The sequence below is a fragment of the Gymnoscopelus microlampas genome (assembly GCF_963454915.1).
Source record: "Gymnoscopelus microlampas genome assembly, chromosome: 5".
Taxonomy (NCBI): domain Eukaryota; kingdom Metazoa; phylum Chordata; class Actinopteri; order Myctophiformes; family Myctophidae; genus Gymnoscopelus; species Gymnoscopelus microlampas.
Genome location: NC_139942.1, coordinates 50,495,379 through 50,515,242, shown reverse-complemented (window position 1 = coordinate 50,515,242; position 19,864 = coordinate 50,495,379). Strand labels below are relative to the sequence as shown.

At 41.0% G+C, this 19,864-nt stretch overlaps 2 protein-coding genes across 2 annotated transcripts in view; both read left to right on the top strand.

The window, feature by feature from the left end:
* The window catches only part of LOC311045160 (transmembrane protease serine 9-like), a 72,701-nt gene extending 67,208 nt beyond the window's left edge, over window positions 1–5,493 (top strand). The window contains exons 13-19 of the mRNA XM_084056970.1: window positions 133–207; window positions 1,283–1,398; window positions 1,742–1,815; window positions 2,269–2,344; window positions 2,731–2,911; window positions 4,284–4,411; window positions 5,186–5,493. Coding sequence (XP_083913096.1) covers window positions 133–207; window positions 1,283–1,398; window positions 1,742–1,815; window positions 2,269–2,344; window positions 2,731–2,911; window positions 4,284–4,411; window positions 5,186–5,347 — 812 coding nt within the window. The 3' untranslated portion in view covers window positions 5,348–5,493. The remainder of the gene's footprint in view (window positions 1–132; window positions 208–1,282; window positions 1,399–1,741; window positions 1,816–2,268; window positions 2,345–2,730; window positions 2,912–4,283; window positions 4,412–5,185) is intronic.
* Window positions 5,494–10,822: 5,329 nt separating this feature from the next.
* On the top strand, window positions 10,823–19,413 carry LOC311045320 (uncharacterized protein). Its single transcript, XM_084057155.1, has 8 exons — window positions 10,823–10,921; window positions 16,080–16,148; window positions 16,455–16,604; window positions 16,837–16,920; window positions 18,264–18,578; window positions 19,009–19,090; window positions 19,179–19,206; window positions 19,299–19,413. Exons 1-8 carry the CDS (start codon window positions 10,882–10,884, stop codon window positions 19,401–19,403), a joined length of 873 nt encoding a protein of 290 aa, XP_083913281.1. The 5' UTR covers window positions 10,823–10,881; the 3' UTR covers window positions 19,404–19,413.
* Window positions 19,414–19,864: the final 451 nt, after the last annotated feature.

Genomic DNA, 19,864 nt, shown 5'->3' with positions numbered 1-19,864 from the left:
AAACATGACGACTAGGTGTTGCCAACTACCTGAAATTCAAATAAGGGACACTCGGCCAGGCATCACTTATTCCCAAGACAAACAAGGGCCTTTCTAGTTTTTTTAAGTTGTATTGCTCCATGTTTTCAACAGGCACAGATCCAGCATCAGCAGTCTACGTACATTCCCCTGAAGAAGTGACTGTCAACAATGGAACCACAGGCAGAGGTGGGTAGACTAACCAAAGATGATGTATACGAGTTGATGATTCATATTAATTATACGATTTATTGTTAGATAATAACATAATGTCAGAAATATAAAATTAAATGCTTGCCTAATGGAAATAAACAAAATATAAAATAGGCACTTGCAAATTCAAATATGGCCTGAAAACCATACATCACCTTAAAGGGATATTTCACTTTCAAAAAAACTTTGGGTCATTTTATCGTCTACTCAGGCTTTTGTGAGCCCCCCAGACGGTTTTTAAGTTTCTTGATTCATTATTTAGATATTTAATATTCATTTTATCAGACACGCCCCCTTCCTATACAAACCCATTATAACTTCAAACTCCATTTTTAACATGTTAGATTCATCAAAAACACCGTCCTTGGTTCTGGTGACTGACCCTGCCCTCCTAATACGCGAGGGGGCCGTGTTTTTTCGATTACTTTTTTCATTTATTTTATTTAATTTTTTTATCGTATTTAGTTTTTTTAATTTAAAAAAAAAAATATTAAAAATAAATGAAAAAAGTTATCGAAAAAACACGGCCTGTTTGTATAGGAAGGGGGCGTGTCTGATAAAATGAATATCAAATATCTAAATAATGAATCAAGCAACTTAAAAATGGTCTGGAGGGCTCAAAAAAGCCTGACAGAAGATAAAATGATCCAAAGTTTTTTTGAAAGTTAAATATCCCCTTAAATAAAACAAAAAATATATATTTTCACTTCATGTGACACCGTATGACAAAAGTACAAAACAGGGGGTAAGTGGTTAAAGATCTGTAATACTATAACATGATTAATAAACACGTTATAGAGTATATTCACCACATACTAAGCCTAAGGGTTGAATCCTATATTAAAATTGCCTAGTGGGTAACCTAACAAACAAAATTGCAAGGTGCACCGTCGGTCCGATCCGCACCAAACAGGGGTCAGGGGTCTGCCATCAGAATAGCCACACCAGGGGCCATATGTGGGTGCCACATGCACTGAAAAGCGGCCTGAAAATCTAGTTGATTTAAAACAGCAGCAATGAAGTGTTTTACCTTTGTGTGTTTGTTATTCAGTCTGTGGTGTTCCTGCCATCAAACCAAAAGTCCCTAGGTGTCCCAGAGATGGATTAGGTATCATCAACGGTGAGGAGGCTGTACCTCACTCCTGGCCCTGGCAGGTCTCCGTTCAGGTACACCACTCTCTCTGTTGTTATCCACACTGTCTTGCTTTTATATCTTACACTGTCTTACAATCATATATCATTCCATGTATATTTTTGTTACTACACGACTTATAATGAGAGAAAAACAAAGCTGGAGCGTTTGCTCTGTGTATGCATGCGGGCATGTGTGTGTGTGTGTGTGTGTGTGTGTGTGTGTGTGTGTGTGTGTGTGTGTGTGTGTGTGTGTGTGTGTGTGTGTGTGTGTGTGTGTGTGAGAAAAGAGGTGGATGAAAGTTAAGAGGTGGACATTTTCCCATTTCATAGTAGCTGAATCCTACTTGTTGCTGATGAAACCTTAATGTGAATTCAGGGCACTTATTTCTGTGGTGGATCACTGATCAACAAGGACTGGGTTGTGACTGCTGCCCACTGCAAAGTCGACAGGTACAGTAGACTATATATGTACTAGTACTAGACAAGAGAGAGAGAGAGAGAGAGAGAGAGAGAGAGAGAGAGAGAGAGAGAGAGAGAGAGAGAGAGAGAGAGAGAGAGAGAGAGAGAGAGAGAGAGAGAGAGAGAGAGAGAGAGAGAGAGAGAGAGAGAGAGAGAGAGAGAGAGAGAGAGATGTGTATACACACACAGACAGGCTGCAGTTCCTATTGGGGATATAAAAGGGTCACCAAATCTCAGTCTCTATGCTTTTAGAAACATAATATGAATTGTAACTGCTGAAATGAAGACGATGATGATTCATTAGTTTGTTCATTCATTCATTGCATAGTACGTTTGATTCCTCCAGTATTTGAGCCTTTTGTACTTTACTCTGCATGTCTTCTCTTTGAGTTAAGCGCCCCACCATTTTATTGTTTATTGTTATTTCTTATTTTACATTTTCAGTACAAATTACAATGTAATCCTGGGCCAGCACAGTCTAAAACGAGCAGACAACATCCAGGAGATTGGAATTGGAAAGGTAGGCGGTTTGTTTGATATGATATGAAACACAGGGCCACTGGATTGATAAACGACGTGGGGGGACATTAAGGGGAGCGTGGCTAGATAGTGACGTTCACACTGAGAGTGAAACTTTTCTCTATTATTTTAAACCCACAATTGAACATTTCAATAACCTTTACACCTTCAGAGAGATGTGGTAACCTATGGGTGTCAAGAATGGTCCCAAGAATGTTCTTTAAATCCCACACACCGCCATGAAACTAATGTATTCTCTCTCCCTGGCCCCAGATTGCAAAACATGGTTGAAGCCAGACATTCGATCTACAACAGGCAGCAACAAGTAGCTTTTTGCACATCTCTTCTAACAGCTTAGTGTAGATTAATGTATAATTTCCCTGATAGGTCTTCAGTCACCCCTACTACAACGCCCAAACTCTTGACTATGACATCGCACTGATCAAGCTGCAACGCCCTGCCGAGATGAACAAGCATGTGTCCCCCGTGTGTGTGGCTGAGACTGGTGACAACATCAAGCCTGGCATGAAGTGTGTGACCACTGGCTGGGGCCGGACCCGCTACGAACGTGAGTGAACGACAGGAAACACACTTTTCCTCCCTCAACCACAGAAAGGACCAATTTATCAGTACAGTGATTTAGAATAGAGTAGGCTGTTGTGGCAAGTAGGCTACAGCAGAGCAACCTAATAGAGGATATTAACGTTCAAAGTAAATAGGGTCAATCAGCAATTGTCAATTATTATTGTATCAGTTTGAAACGTCTTGTTCAGAATATAAATACCCAGTGTGAAGAGTGGTGCCTTTACGTGTTTTTACTCATTTTAACATCTTTTACGTATTTTTACTCATTTTAAGTATTTTTACTCAGTTTAAGTATTTTTTACTCAAAAGTGTGTGTGTGTGTGTGTGTGTGTGTGTGTGTGTGTGTGTGTGTGTGTGTGTGTGTGTGTGTGTGTGTTGCACTCCTGTTTGTGTATAATTAGTGTAACTGGTTGCATCTTTGTGTTGCAATCAGCCACAGCTGTTGAGGTCATGCTGAGGTCGTGCTCAAACATACGGACAGACAAAGTCAGATATAGGAGTGGTTAGCACCACTCAACAAATGTGAAAACAGCAAAGCTTCAAGATGATTTTATGAAAAAATAGTTAGACCTACTCCACATTTCTGGTTATCACCTTGAAATATTAAATTCCTTCTCAAAAAGGACAACAGTAAGAGGTTCAAGGTTCTGTATTGTTACATCTTGTGTACAAGTACATCCTCAGGCATTATGCGAAAATTAGTAAGACAGCCACTAACTATAATAATAATAATAATGGATTTTATTTATAACGCACTTTACATTTGCAAGAAATCTCAAAGTGCTACAGAAGGCAATTGCATAAAAACAGAAACATTACACCAATAAAAGAAAACAACAACTAAGAAATTGAAACAAAACAATGAAACTATGGGGGCATAAAGCCTAGAGGTAAAACCAGCTAAGAAAAAACTTTGCTAAAAAGGTTAGTCCTCTCTTAAAACTATTTAATAGTGCAATAACGCCATGGCTTCAGATGGATCTAGGATTTTGTGTTGACAGTCTATGACAATATGACGACTATGCCATATCTTTGACACATACTGTATATATATGACATACTATATCTATGACACGTCAATGACATATCTATGACATACTATATCTATGACTATGACATATCACTTTATACTCTATATTTGGGCAAGATGTCAGGTTTCCTTTGAGTCTAGCTGAGTCTAGCCGATTACCTCATCCGTGCCCAAATTGGCAATCCGAGGCACATTGACTTCCATTATAAAAATGGAAACATATTTCAAAAAGTGTAGAACATTCTGTGAACATTCATTGGATTCTACGTTAGTGGCAGTGTGCACAAGACATTTGAAGACATGAATCCTGTGTATTCTTTCCCAGCTCTCTCTGACAAGCTCCAGCAGATTTGTGTTCCCCTCATGAGCAACAGGAAGTGCAGCAGTTACAGAATTGGACGGATCACCACTCGGATGCTCTGTGCCGGAGCTGCTGGAGCTGACACCTGCCAGGTGAGTGTAAAGAGCAAATACATACTCCTTCCAAACATCCACACCTTTATTCAGAAAGGGGGAGGTGATATAATTATTCCGAGCTTTGGAAAGACGGTCTCACAACTTTTCTTGTATTAATGTAGATTTTTTGTTTGTGTTGAATTGCTTCACAGAATAATCCAAATATAAATAGAATATATACTTGAACCTTTAGCCACTGGCGTCCCTATTTTGGGCATGTCATTATATGCAGGGAAATGATATATATTGTCAACTTAATTTCAGAAATAGTCAGTAAGTAACTTTACTAGTTACTGCATTATAAAAGTAGCTATATGTTACTGTTAATTTTGCATTTATTTTATTTATTCATTTTGCTTCAAACTGTATGTACTGTATATGCCTTTTCATGTTGCTGAAGCACAAGATGACAACTCTCAACTTTAATCTATGATCAAAACTAGTACATATAAGTATAATATCTTCAACAACAGCATTGCCATCATGTATTTTTAGTTCTGTCAGGCTTTAGACTGAAGCAAAAGGCTCAACGTGATCTTGAACACGCTTCTGTGTTGACAAACGTTATGTCAGTAACTATAATGCGTTACCGAACTAGGGAAAAAAAGCAACTAGTTATGTTACTAGTTATCGCAAAAAGTAATGCCGTTACAGAAATCCAATACTGGAAATAGACTACAAGCTTGAGCTTATAGATCCGCTCTTTTAAAAAGATATTTAGCAAAGTGTTGTGGTCTAAGTGGTTACAAACACAACTGCTTGTTGTTTCAGGGTGACTCTGGTGGTCCCCTGGTGTGTAAGAAGAAAGGAGCCTGGACCCTGGTTGGTATTACCTCCTGGGGCCTGGAAGGCTGCCCTACCAACAGGCCTGGTGTGTACTCCCGCATCACTGTGCTGCGTGCCTGGATGGACCGGACCATGGCTAACAACTAAACTGTAAACAGTTGTTACTCTAGTTGGCATCAAGACAATCAATAATACAATCTGTGCAAATGTCTGGGCGTATTTGTCCTTGATGTGCAACTTGTTTGAAGAGATAAATGCTTATTCCTTATTGCTGAATAAATCTTGGAATTGCAGGTATGTGTACCAGTGGTCAACATTTTATTATTGGAGATTCTTCTTCTCAGAGAAGCTATGTGTACAATAGGATCTAAACTACTACTTCCTGCAACATTGTGTCAAGAAAGTCCAAAAGTTCCTACAAGATGTCTATGGTAAAGACAGGGTGGTAATTTTATATTTCACTGTGAAACAACTATTTACAGAAAATATAAAGTGTGTTTGACATCAGCAACAGATCAGGATCACTTCAGTGTTACATTTGGGGGTCTAAGAGTGTTTAAGGCTGGGTAAAGGAGAAAGAGTGTTAAAGGATATAAAGATGCTACTGTAGGTAAAGGAGTAAGACTGTTAAAGGCTAGGTAAAGATGCCAGGTAAAGTATAAGTGTTCCATGATTGACAGAGATAAGAGATAAGCAGGTCTCCTTCCTAGATATAAGAGGTAAACACACAAACATCACATAGACATGATGAGGATAAATCATCATTCTTATCAGCATTGAGAGCCGGTGTGCAGAACTACTGAACTTGAATGAATTTGTTAAACACTGTCCTAGACAGCATAACAACCTTTAGCTGCTTTAAAAGTCCAATAATGGATTGTTGCCCAGAAGTCACTCAGGGCAATAGAGAGTAGCCTACTTGGGTCAGTGGGGGTGACATACAACCAGTAATACTCCAGGTGGCGCCACAACACAAATAAGAAGGACTACATCTGAGAGGAGGTCAGGTCAATGCATTTTACATGTATGATGTGACAGTCTGTGCTGCTAAAAACCAGTAGGTCTCCACTCCTTACACCCTTTGAAGGGACATTCTAGACACATTTAAAAGCATGATGTAAATGTATTAATTATAGAAGCATTCTGAAGTGGATGCTAAATGTGTCCTTAAGTTTAGCTAGACGTACCAGAGCCTGATTCTCAACCTTCCTTAATTTCAAGGACCTCCAGTTTGATATGCATTATGATTAGACCATGGACCTAATCATGATGCCTAATTTAATGATTTTATTTCATCTTTCTGAGACTCGCCTGCACAGTAAAATAAGTCTTAATTTAACTAGAGACCTGAACCTTACGGGTCCATTTGGTTCAATTTGAACACAGAAGAACTGTGAACCTTCCAATTCCAAAGTGGCCAGTCTACCCAGGGCCAGATTAACACAGTGACACCGGCTCATGCTTTCTCCCAGGGCATGAGGCTCGGTGGAGCATGCACGCACACACACACACGCACACACGCACGCACGCACACACACACACAAACGCACACAAACGCACACACAAGCAGCTGCCTTCAGCCTTCACATCCTGACAATGATACGACAATGCTATATTGTACAATGCTATGCTGTAACATGTTGGGCATGCACTGTATAAAGGAGTGCATACTATGTGAATTAAACCATGTGCTCTGGTATAGTCTGGTATAGTCTTTTGGCTAATTAGAGCATACCCACATCTCCACAAACCACTACACATCTGATTACCTGCGGGTGAATGAGATTCACAGCATTTTATTATAATAATAATTATTATTGTTATTATTTTTCATTAGACTTCTTTATAGGTAAATTTCAATGGAGCTGCTACAATGTTTACCCCAGCCCCCTCACTCAGCTATTCACACTTTGTCTTTTCACATATTGCAGCTTTGGAGTTGAGCACATCACATCGCCGGTTTCTACCATTTTACCCTTTCTCTCTCTTTTTGTTTTTATTTTATTTTTTTACAGTTATACATTTCTGCGGAGGAATTTCACTAATAATGCTGCTAACAGCTGTATTGTATGTGTATGTGATAATAACCAAATCATATAAATAATAGTTTTGTTATATTTGCATGCACACATGTCCTTAATTCATCTCCTGTCTTTCTCATCAAGTTTCAGTTTGTGTGTCATGTGGTTCCTGTATCTGCTGTGGTTTAAGCCACAGATGATACAAGTCTGTGCCAGGGGCCCACCATTGTCTTATAATCTGCCTAAAGAATCTATGATCGTGTGTAGCAGCGTGGCTCACAGCCTCTGGCTGATGATCAAAAAGTCCAGGCGCATACCACATATGCTGGCTGGTAATCCAGCTTGACAGTGTGTCGCGGGTTCGACTCCCGATCCCAACGACCTTTGCTGTGTGCCACCCCCCCCCCCCCATCTCTCTCGCCATTTCCTGTCAGCCTACTGTCCAGTCAAATAAAGGCATAAAAGCCCAACAAAAATATCTTAAAACAACAAAAAAAAACTCATATCTCAGTGGTCAATATGTTGGATTTCCAGAGCCAGGTTCGATTCCCGGGCGTTACGCATGCATGGTGCACACACCTTTGATCCCATAGAGAAATAGTTTGATGTACTCTGAAACTGAAGCTGTCAGCCTGGCATGCATGCACAGCTCGACTTTTTCCCCCTTATGGAAAGCTCACAACGCCTCGCAGAGCGAGGCGTTGTGAGCTTGTAGGTCTGCTATTTTTGGCTAAAGTTCCTCCTCAGAAAAGGGATACTAGGGTTCAAGTGGTTAAGGTAAAAACAAATAATAATATCACACAAAGATTTGGGGGACCCCCTGTAGTAACTCTGAGGACCCCCTAGGGGTCCCGGACCCCCTGTTGAAGACCCCTGATCTAATCATCACTGCAGCACTTCATGCTTTTCTATCCTGTTCAGAACACGGGGCTTCCCCGATCCACTTGCGTATTATCACACATACGCCCCCTCACTCTTGTGGTCAGCTATGCAGACCGTGTGTGGTGCCTCTTTGTCTTTTCACACCTTGCAGCTTTGGAGTTGAGCACATCACTACCACTGTTTCTTGGCTTCCTTTTCTCCACTTTGACAAGAAAGAGAGTCTAGAAACAGGTTCCTGTCAGATTAAAGAGGAACATTGGACAACATACATTCATGTACACAGCAACTATAGCTTGGAATGGGTTACCTGCAGATCTTAAGAGTAACAGCTCCTATGTTTCTTTTAAATCTTCCCTAAAGGGGCGTTTAAGAGGAAGCAAAGTATGGGTCTAGATTTGTTCTAAAGTGAATTGAAATGCCTGTTTTTTCCTTTGTCAAGCCTGGTGTTTTATTTAATTTCGTAATACTATAGCTGTAAGGTATTTAAATTGCTTTTGTATTTTGCACTGTCCCCCACACCCACCTGTTATCCTCAGATATACCCCCTTCCTACCCCCTGTGTGGAAGGCACAGCCACACTTTTCACAGCTTCGACTGTCATGCACAAGGACCGTTTTTTGTGCCATTGGGTGCACATCACATCATGCATCACTACATAATTTGCACATACCTGTACTGTATATCAAAAGACTGCAATGGAAATAAGCCACTAGATTTTGTATTTATTTTTTAGCATTTGATCCTATTGCATCCTATTTACAAGTCTGTGCCAGGGGCCCACCATTGTCTTATAATCTGCCTAAAGAAACTATGATCGTGTGTAGCAGCGTGGCTCACAGCCTCTGGCTGATGATCAAAAAGCCTCATATCGGGCGTCCGCTGGCCTAGCGGTCCAGGCGCATACCACATATGCTGGTAATCCAGCTTGACAGCGTGTCGCGGGTTCGACTCCCGATCCCAGTGACCTTTGCTGTGTGTCACCACCCCCCCCCCCCCCCCCCCCCATCTCTCTCCCCATTTCCTGTCAGCCTACTGTCCTGTCAAATAAAAACAAAAATATATTAAAACAAAAAAAACAACAACTCATATCTCAGTGGTCAATATGTTGGATTTCCAGAGCCCGGTTTGATTCCCGAGGGTTACGCATGCATGGTGCACACACCTTTGATCCCATAGAGATATAGTTTGATGTACTCTGAAACTGAAGCGTGTGTATTATCACACATACGCCCCCTCACTCTTGTGGTCAGCTATTCAGATTGTGTGTGGTGCCTCTTTGTCTTTTCACACCATGCAGCTTTGGAGTTGAGGACATCACTACCACTGTTTCTTGTCTTCCTTTTCTCTACTTTGACAAGAAAGAGAGTCTAGAAACAGCATGGCCTCCCTGTCCAATCTTTACTTATAATAATAGTTACATAAGTAACAAGCTGTGGAGTTTACGAACAAAGAAACTATCTGTGAACGTTGACAATGAATCACTCTGTATTATATTGACTTTTGGAATCATTTTACAAAAGTCAGTAATGTTCATAACCATGCTACAAGACCACCACCATGCTACAACTAGGGGGAGATCCACTGACCTGGTTCCTGTCAGATTAAAGAGGAACATTGGACAATATACATTCATGTACACAGCAACATACATGGAATGGGTTACCTGCAGATCTTAAGAGTAACAGCTCCTATTTTTCTTTTAAATCTTCCCTAAAGGGGTGTTTAAGAGGAAGCAAAGTATGGGTCTAGATTTGTTCTAAAGTGAATTGAAATGCCTGTTTTTTCCTTTCCTGGTGTTTTATTTCATTTCGTAATAGTTGTAAGGTATTTAAATTGCTTTTGTATTTTGCACTGTCCCCCCCACCCACCTGTTATCCTCAGATATACCCCCTACCCCCTGTGTGGAAGGCACAGCCACACTTTTCACAGCTTCGACTGTCATGCACAAGGACAGTTTTTGTGCAATTGGGTGCGCGGACTTGAGTGCAAATCCACACAAACACACATCACAGCATGCATCACTACATAATTTGCACATATCTGTATATGAAAAGACTGCAATGGAAATAAGCCACTAGATTTTGTATTGATTTATTTTAGCATTTTATCCTATTGTGATAATGGTGTGACAATGTATGTATTTTACATAATTATGTTTATCAATAAAGAGGTCAAAGTCAAACATGCAGACACCATTCAAATAGCATTTTAGCAGAGCAGGATTTCACCCTTCGAAAAAGCATAAACATATCATAAACTTATGTTACAAAGCTGTTTGGATACATCTATAGGTGACAAGTCTCTCTCTCTCTCTCTCTCTCTCTCTCTCTCTCTCTCTCTCTCTCTCTCTCTCTCTCTCTCTCTCTCTCTCTCTCTCTCTCTCTCTCTCTCTCTCTCTCTCTCTCTCTCTCTCTCTCTCTCTCTCTCTCTCTCTCTCTCTCTCTCTCTCTCTCTCTCTCTCTCTCTCTCTCTCTCTCTCTCTCTCTCTCTCCTGTCAGTTTCCTGTCAGTCACAACATACCTGATGTGCAATCATTGTGAGCACCCCCACACATATACATTAGGCATGCATTATATTGCAGTTTGTCTATTGAAACAGGATATCCTGTTTTATTTACCATTCATCCTGTGGTAAATTATGAAGAGGTGAGGTGTCCCAAATAAAGACATACAGTATAAGACAGCAGCTATCGTTCAGTGACGGTCCAGTTCAGACTAAGTGGATCCCGGCCAGCACCATATCACTGTACAGTATCTGTCCTAACAGCTAAACTCAGATATGAATCAAACGTTGGTCTTCATTTTGGTCTGCAGCTCAGGTATGACTTTTAATTATGTGTTTGAATGGGTGAATGTAATGTTAAATGGTGCATTTATATAGTGTCTTTCCAGGGCCGGTGGAGGGCTGATCGCCGCTCTAGGGGAGATTCCTTTGATGCGCGCAAATTGTTTCGCAGTTCTGGGCGGATTATGATACTTTTTTTTGTGTCTTTGGTTACTTTATTTCGGTTTTAGGGTTAGGGTTAGGGTTAGGTTAGGGTTGTGTTATTTAATTCTGATTTTACCGATTTATTATCATTATTATTATTTTTTCCCGACTTTTTTATTTGCCGCCTCTCCAAACTGCCGCTCTAGGCGGCCGCCTATAGTCAGGGGATATTAGCAGAATATTTTCCAATCTTGGAATAAATTCCTTACCAAAAAAAATCTTCACCAATGTGTTTGTAAAGGTGTCTAGTAACACATCTCACAAAGACTGAAATGCAGTCCCCCTAGGAGAATTTTTGACAGCTCCTTAAATTTGGGGTACCCACCATAACCTTGGTTAAAAAAAAAAATCACAAAAAAAAAATCAAAATTGCAAAAAAGCATGTGAGGGGTCAAACTAGGGTGTTTTTATGATTCTCAATCCATTGCAAGCATTTGTTTTGCACCAAAACCACTCCTTGGGCTAAAAACGTCCATAGCCATCCTTTTCCAGGTATACTTTTTGTGTAAAAAGCCCATTGAGATTGGGCCGTTTTTAGTCCAAGGAGTGGTTTTGGTGCAAAACAAATGCTTGCAATGGATTCAGAATCATAAAAACACCCTAGTTTGACCCCTCACCTGCTACTTAAAACAGAATTAAACTTAGATTTTTTTTTGGAACTTTAAGGTCAAAAATTCTCCTAGGGGGACTGCATTTCAGTCTTTGTGAGATGTGTTACTAGACACCTTTACAAACACATTGGTGAAGAATTTTTTTGGTAAGGAATTTATTCCAAGATTTTTTTAATATCCCCTGACTACTAGGTCGCCTTAATGGACGCGCCGGCCCTGTGTCTTTCTTCCAATAATAAACTTTATTTATATGGCACTTTTTCAAAAACAGGTTTACAAAGTGCTTAACAATACAAATACAATACAAACACAGGAAATATAAAGGCAATTCAATGATGGAAAATGTAAAAACAAAGGAACCATACAAAAATAATAAGACCAAAAGCAGAGAACTAGCTGACTATTCCTTCTAGCTAAAGGCCATTCTAAAGTAATGAGTTTTTTAAATCATTTTAAAAGTGCACACCAAAGTAGCCTGTCTAATTTGCAGGGGGAGTTGGTTCCACAGAAATGGAGCCCTAGCAGCGAATGCCCTGTCACCTTCCGTCACAAGGTTTGTCTGGGGGGGGTTAAGTAAAAGTTTGTGTGCTGATCTAAGCTGAATAGATCTAGCTGAATATAAATAGGAGTCCGTTCAGTGCTTTAAAAACAAACAATGTAATTTTAATTCTGAATCAATTCTGAACGCCACTGGTAGCCAGTGCAGTGAAGCAAGAACAGGGGTGATGTGGTCAAATCTCCTGGTTCTTGTAAGATCTTGTAAGCTGCTGTGTTCTGAATGAGTTGAAGGCGATTGATTGACTTTTTGGGGAGTTCAGAAAAAGACAAAGGCATGAATAAGGGTTTGTGCATCGCTGAATGAGATAAATGATCTGATTTTGGAAATATTCCTAATTTGGAAGATGGCTCTTTTTGCAATGTTAGAAAAATGCTTAGTGAAGTAAAGTTTAGGTCTGAGTCAAATATTACTCCCAGGTTTCTTGCTTCCTGGGTGCAGTGTAACCCCTGTTTGTGTAATAACTGCGTTACACTGTCTCTACAGGTTTTTGGTCCAAACACAATAATTTCAGTTTTGTCATTGTTTAGCATAAGAAAGTTGTTTGACATCCAGGACTTTATGGCAGAAAGACAGGCAATCAAAAGGGAGACAAGAGAAACCGGAAAAACTGTGTGTCTGATGGGTCTAAGGAAAAATCAATTTGTGTGTCGTCAGCATAAAAATGGAAGGAGACGTTAAAATTGCGAATAACTTGGCCTAAAGGAAGAAGATAAATACAAAATAATAACGGACCAAGGATTGACCCTTGGGGGACGCCACAAGTGACATCTGCGTGGTTAGAGGTTGCATTGCCGACTGAGACCGTAAAGGTTCCGTCACTCAGTTAGGACCTAAACCAGTCCAGTGCAGACCCAGTCACACCCACCCAGTTTTCTAGTCTGTCCAGTAGAATATTGTGGTCAATCTAATCACTCTTCTCTTGTGAAAGCAGAGGATGTGGTCACAAAGAAGGCTGTATGTAGATCATGTCTAGACTAGCACTGAGAAATGACAGATGTTGAAACCTTCAAACTAACCACATGCCTTGCAAACAACACCAGCCTCTCTGCAACCACCATCTCTGCAGGCATGGATGCCAATTTATTTTGGGTGGGTAGGGTACTCAACAACAAGTCACATCAACCAAGTATTAACCCCTTAATCAGAAATACCTGATGAAAGTCAGTTGGAAACATTGTACGTTTTTGCTGTAAGGGAAGACAGTGTGCGCGATCACCATTTTCCCTGTCTCATGCACTGGCTGCCTGCTCCTACGCACCTGTCCCAGTAGGTGTGCAAAAGGACCTTCTTTTACTACATTTCAAGTCATACAATTTGATTATTGGCTGATGATGAAACCATAACTGGCATAAGGACTTTGAAGATTACAGGGAGAGAGTTTGAAATGATAGAAATCTGTTCACAATAACACACGGTATCAGAGCGGGTACACCATGCATACTGTGCACGTTACAAAGCATCACACAATTGTCATCCAACCGACACATTCCCTGTGGGGGCTCGGCTTTCAACATGGATGCTCGGGCTCCCCGGCACCCACAGGATTGGCGGCAATGTCTGCAGGTCTCTGCAAAAACAAACACTGAACAGAGAGAATGTTCTGTTTTCTAGTCAACTGTATGCATGCAGAATGAGCATGTAAGGTATTGTGTCATATCACCAGATGTTGAAAACATACGTGTAATCACTGTAATTAAAATGCCCTTCATGACAGTATCTCTATGCATTTAATTTATGTGTGACTCCTGTTATTTCCTCATAAGAAAAAAATAATCTTTTGAGGCACTGGGGTTCACGCTGGTCCCGAGGAAGACTAGGAACTCCCATCAGGATTACTTACATCGACTATGCAGATGACATTGCCCGAGTCTCAGACACAACAGAGAATGTAAGGGAACTACTACTGGCAGTAGAAATGGAGTGCAGGAAGATCTACCTCAGATTGACAGTCAGCAGTTTGGGTGCCTACCCGGACGGTCAACAACCCATAGCCTCCTGGATCTGACAAATGACCTATACAGATCATTGGACAAGCCAGGAAGGATCTGCTCTTTGGTCACCACAGATTACAGCAAGGCTTTTGACTGTGTGGACCACAGCCTCGCCATCACCACGATGCTGAAGCTCGGCCTCCGACCATCTCTGGCCAGGTGGATAGCAAACTTTCTATCGGACAGATCACAGTCCGTGCGCTACCATGGAGCCCTCTCGGACAGTGAAAAAATCACATGCGGCCTCCCCCAGGGGACGTTGCTAGGACCTTGGATTTTTATAGCTTACATCAACGGTGCAGCTAAAGATGCAACGGCCAAGCGCTGGAAGTTTGTGGACGACCTCAACCTCTTGGAGGCGCGCTCACTGAACGCTCCATCCATCATCCAGCAGGACCTCGCTGATTTGGAGAGGTGGTCCTCCGAGAGAAAAATGGTGCTGCACCCAAAGAAGTGCAAAGTATTGCACTTCTTCACAACAAAACCCCCCCCCACATTCCCAAACCTAACAATAAATGACCTCGAACTCCAGAAAGTCTCAACCCTGAAGATCCTGGGAATCTATATCCAACAGGTGAACCATCTCTGTAAAACAGCCAGCCAGCGGTTGTTTCTCCTCAGACGCCTGAAAAACTCTGCCATCCCACCAGACGATCTCACCTCCATATTCACAATCTACATCCGACCAACCTTGGAGTATGCCGCTCCAGTCTGGCACTCAGGCCTTACTGGCGTCCAATCAAAGGCCATCGAGAGGGTCCAACGCAGGGCGGTGCGGATTATCCTGGGCAGGGATTTTACATCTTACAGGAATGCCTGTAGCCGCCTAGGACTCCCCTCCCTCAGCTCGCGGCGCGAGGACTTGACCAGGGCGTTTGCGACCTCCCTCCGACAGGCTGACCACTTTAGGAACTGGCTTCCACCTGAGCGAGGCGAAATAAGCCAACGCCAAACCCGCTCCTCAAATGACCTTGACCTGGCCTTCTGCACAACAGAGCGGTACAAAAAAAGTGCCATCCCCTACATGATCAGACTTTTAAATAATTAACTTGACTGCATGTTTGTGTTTGTTTGCCCTTTTTATGCTTTTATTTGTAATGATGTACCCACAATTCAGTCTTTGATCCAATCTATGATTAATACTTATGATTAATCTATGATTGCTACTTGTACATCCCATGTTATTCTCAAATAAAAAACGTTTACTACTACTACCTCAAGCTCTACAGTATGCCAAGAAAACAAAAGTATCGGTATTGAACACAGGACATCATTGCCACTGCCAACGGGACAGTGCTCAACGTAGTTGAGGACTTCAGAGGACTTTTACTTGTACTTTAAGTATTTTTAAAAGCATGTACTTTTGAATACTTAAGTATATTTAAAAGCAATTACTCTTTTACTCTTACTTGAGTAACATTTTGACTGAGCTACTTTTACTTGTAGTGGAGTAAATTTGACCAGGAGTATCTGTACTCTTACTCAAGTACTGGGGTTGAGTACTTCGTCCACCTCTGATGGTGGTTCCCAACCTTTTCTGAATCAGGACCCACAGGAAAATCTCGAAAGCATGGCATATACTTTAAGTTCAAGTTCTTATCAGTATCACAATGAAAGCTTGTCAAGGTTTAAATTTGTTTTAATAATAATAATACCACAATGTATTTTACATTTTTAGTTTTAGTTTTAATAAAAATGATATTTTATCATTAAAATCTAAATGATTTGTGGGCCCATGTGCAATATTCTCACAGCACCAGTGGGCCCTGGCTCAAAGTTTGGGGATCGCTACACTATGGATTAATGGAGTCGTGTCTTGTTCCACAGGGTTTATGCTGGAAACATCATGCGACTCCTGTGGAATTGGAGAAGCAAGAGTGAAAGGAAAATGTGTTGGTAAGACTCCCTGGTCTTAATGCAGATGTACTACAGTGTTGTCTTCTCCTGAGGCCAAATGACCGGTCCAAACAAGTTAGCCTGATGAACTTATACTGCCATGTGGACACAAGTTTGTCTTCACAACCAGTTAATCCTTATAAAAGCCCACGTCAAAAATCTTGGTGTGCTTTAAGTTTGACAAGCAGTAAATGTAAAAAATAATAATAATTATCAACGTGTTCCACTACTTGGTTTTAATGTATTTATTTATCTTCCTGACTTTTGTTTCCTTATTTTTATTGTGTCTTTGTGTAAATGTACAAGATGCGAATGAGTGTGAATCCTCTTCTGGTCTCTGTGGAAACCATTCAGCCTGCTTCAACACATATGGGAGCTATTATTGTCAATGTCAGGACGGGTTCAAGAACCTTAGAGGTCAAGGCAACTTTACCACCATCAATGGACAGTGCCAAGGTGATTGTGCTCGTGCGCGTGTGTGCGTGCATGCGCACGTACGTGTGTGCGTGTGTGTGTGTGTGTGTGTGTGTGTGTGTGTGCGTGTGTGTGTGCATTTGAAAAGATTGGTGGTCACCCCATTCCGTCACACTTTGATCACTGTCAACCCCTGATAAGGATATTCACTATTTGTATAAGGGGTATGCACATGTATGATGATCTCTGTTTTCTTTCTCTCTATCTCATGCAGACATCAATGAATGTGTAGAGGACGAGGAGAGATGTGATCCCAATGAATCCTGTACCAACCTGATTGGTAGCTACACCTGCACCTGTGAGTTCAATACCTAGTGCACTAACCTGAATTGATGCACCTGTGAGTTCAATACCTACTGCACTAACCTGAATTGATAACTACACCTGCACCTGTCAGTTCAATACACAACAAAAACTTGAAGGTTGGTGGAGCGCATATCTCCACCAGGACGGGTGTCTCTATACGTTGTTAGTTGTAGACATCAGCTGGCAAATAGCATTTTTACGCTAAACGTTTCGCATGCCCCTATAGGCACACATTTCTGGACATCATGTGTACCTAGGGGTCTGCAATTTATCAGACCAAGCCTTACCCAAGACCCGACACTAAATTAATTGAATCTCTCTCTGATAAGCACAGCCCACAACTCTCTGATGAATGCTCACTCACTCTCACTGATACATTATGAAAACACAACACACGTCACATACCCTACTGTGTTGCAGTTTTATTATGATGAGCCTCATTCACTTTTTATTTTACGTTGTGAGTGCTGTGCGTCGCATCCACTAACACTTAAGTGCCTCGTCAGGCTTCAGAGATGAGAGTTACTAATACAACAGAGACTCAATGAACGTTCAATAAGCCTGAGTCTGACCTGACACCTGAGCCTGATCTACTAATAGAAATGGTCCCTATTCAGCTGATGTCAAGCAAGCCTTTCAGGCCCCGATGGGCTTACCTACCTCTGATTTGGTCCCCCTGTGGGTCTAAGTGAAATTGCTTTAGTCTATCCATTGCCTAGAGCAGTGGTTCTCAACCTTTTCAGGCTGTGACTCCCCAAAATAATCATTTATTGAACTGGGGACCCCCCATTTTGTTTGACTCCGTTCCACATTTAAATATTGGGAAATAGCCGGTCTACAAGCTCACAACGCTTTGCATTGCGAGGCATTGTGAGCTTGTAGATCGGCTATTTTCACATTTTTTGCCTATTTCTTATGTTATTTGACAATTTGGCCAATGTTTTATTGTATAGTTTGTTGATACTTTTGATGCAGTAATGGTCTTTTTCTTCTAGGTATTAAAAAGGTCTTAAAAGTCCTTAAATTGTCACTTCGCTGTCATTTGGGGACCCCCTCAAACCCGACCCACAAGCTGAGAACCACTGGTCTAGAGGCCCCTCAATATTTAATTCAAATTTGCAGTCAATCGCATAAACAATTTTGGCATTGGCTTTTTTTCTAAAACACAAACATTGGAAGCCAATTATAGCCATTGGCTGCGGAATATCTAACATCTGTATGATGCATATTTATCACGAGTTTAGAGATCACAGATCACGTGCAGCAACGTGTGTGAGTTTCAGACAAAACTATGTATAGGAGTAGCAAAATAGTTCTGTTGTGTTTCTGACGCAGATGCCCCAGTGAGTGTGTGGGTGGAGGTCAGCGCACCAGACAGTACAGCAGAGGGCAGCAGTGTGGACTTGACCTGCAACAGTGATGCTGACCCACCCGTAGACAACTACACCTGGTACCAGAGGGTCGGACCTCCTGGTTCCAGCTCCCTGGTCCAGGTAGGATCGGGACAGGTTCTGGTTGTGACCGCTCTGCAGTCCGACCACACTGGACGGTACTTCTGTCACACCGAGAGCTCGCTGGGAGAAAACAACTCTACCGAGGTGCTGCTGGTGGTCATTACACACGGTGGTAGACAGAGGAACGTAATGGAAGGTATGATTAAGATCTAACACACACATGGGCAACTGGCGGCACGGGGGGCCAAATGCAGCCCCCACCTTCACTTAATGCGGCCCAGAGGTTAATATTGGATTAGTGATATATTATTGATTTCAGCTGATACAATTCCAAACACGCAAACATGACCCACTTTATTTACTTCAGTCTATATTAGTAGCTTAATGACTAGTATTAAAATTCTATTGTCTTTTTTATGTCCAATGTATTTGTAATTAAGTTCATAAAGTACATACATAAGTATAACTAAATGCATTTGAAATTAAATACAAATGTAACTTTTAAAGATTCCAATTCAAAAATAGCACCAAAAAAAATCTGGATTCCAATTCATGTTGATCTTGATTAATTTCCTCCCCTTGAAAATTAATTTAACTAATTTAATAATCTTGTAATTTTCTTGCAGTTGATGACATTATCCTTCGTGTTGTTATTGGAGTCAAGCTGTTGGCAGTGCTGCTGTTTCCTTTGGTTATGTTGTGGGTTTGGTGAGTTCTCTGTCATCATAACTATACACAGAATTACAGCTTCAAGTGTAGTTATTCCTCTTTAAAATATGATTTCATGTTTTTAAAGGAAACAAGACTCTGGCAAGGGCAAAGAAGTAAGGAGAACTACATTATTTTCATCGATTACTCTCATTTATACTAAAGATGTATTCATGATCATCTAAATGTGATTCATGTCATGTTTCAGGAGGACAGTCCAGATGATATAAACATCAGAGGAAGTGTTGGTCGTAGACGAGGCTTATCTGATGATCAGGACAGCAGGGTTGTAGAAGAGCAATCCAACGTGTAAAGAAAGACAGAAGCACCAAGACTTTCTTTTACATTTAGAATAGACCAGCTGTTTATCAATGTCTATTGCCTCAACGCTGAAATACAGCTTGTGAAGACAAGCTAGCTTATTAGTGTAATAGCATGTGATCAGAGTGTATGTAAGTACAGTAAGTTGTTCATGTGCAGTAGGAGTGTAACGGTGCACATGAATTGCGGTCCGGTACATACCTTGGTTTTTCAGTCACCTTTTCTAGTAGAAAAAAGGCCTGTATTTTGTGTTTGTGGACATACTGTAACCAGCTCTTTTACGATGCAATCTTTGGAAAGTTGATGCACTTTAAAGGGGCTACACCATGAATTTCATTTTTTTTTAGGTTTTTAGTATTTTTTGGGCTCCCCAGTGTCTCTTGTACCCCAAAAAAATTTTTTTTTAAACATTCAGTCATTCATGCTCATTTCATGGATTTCCTGAATGGGCGT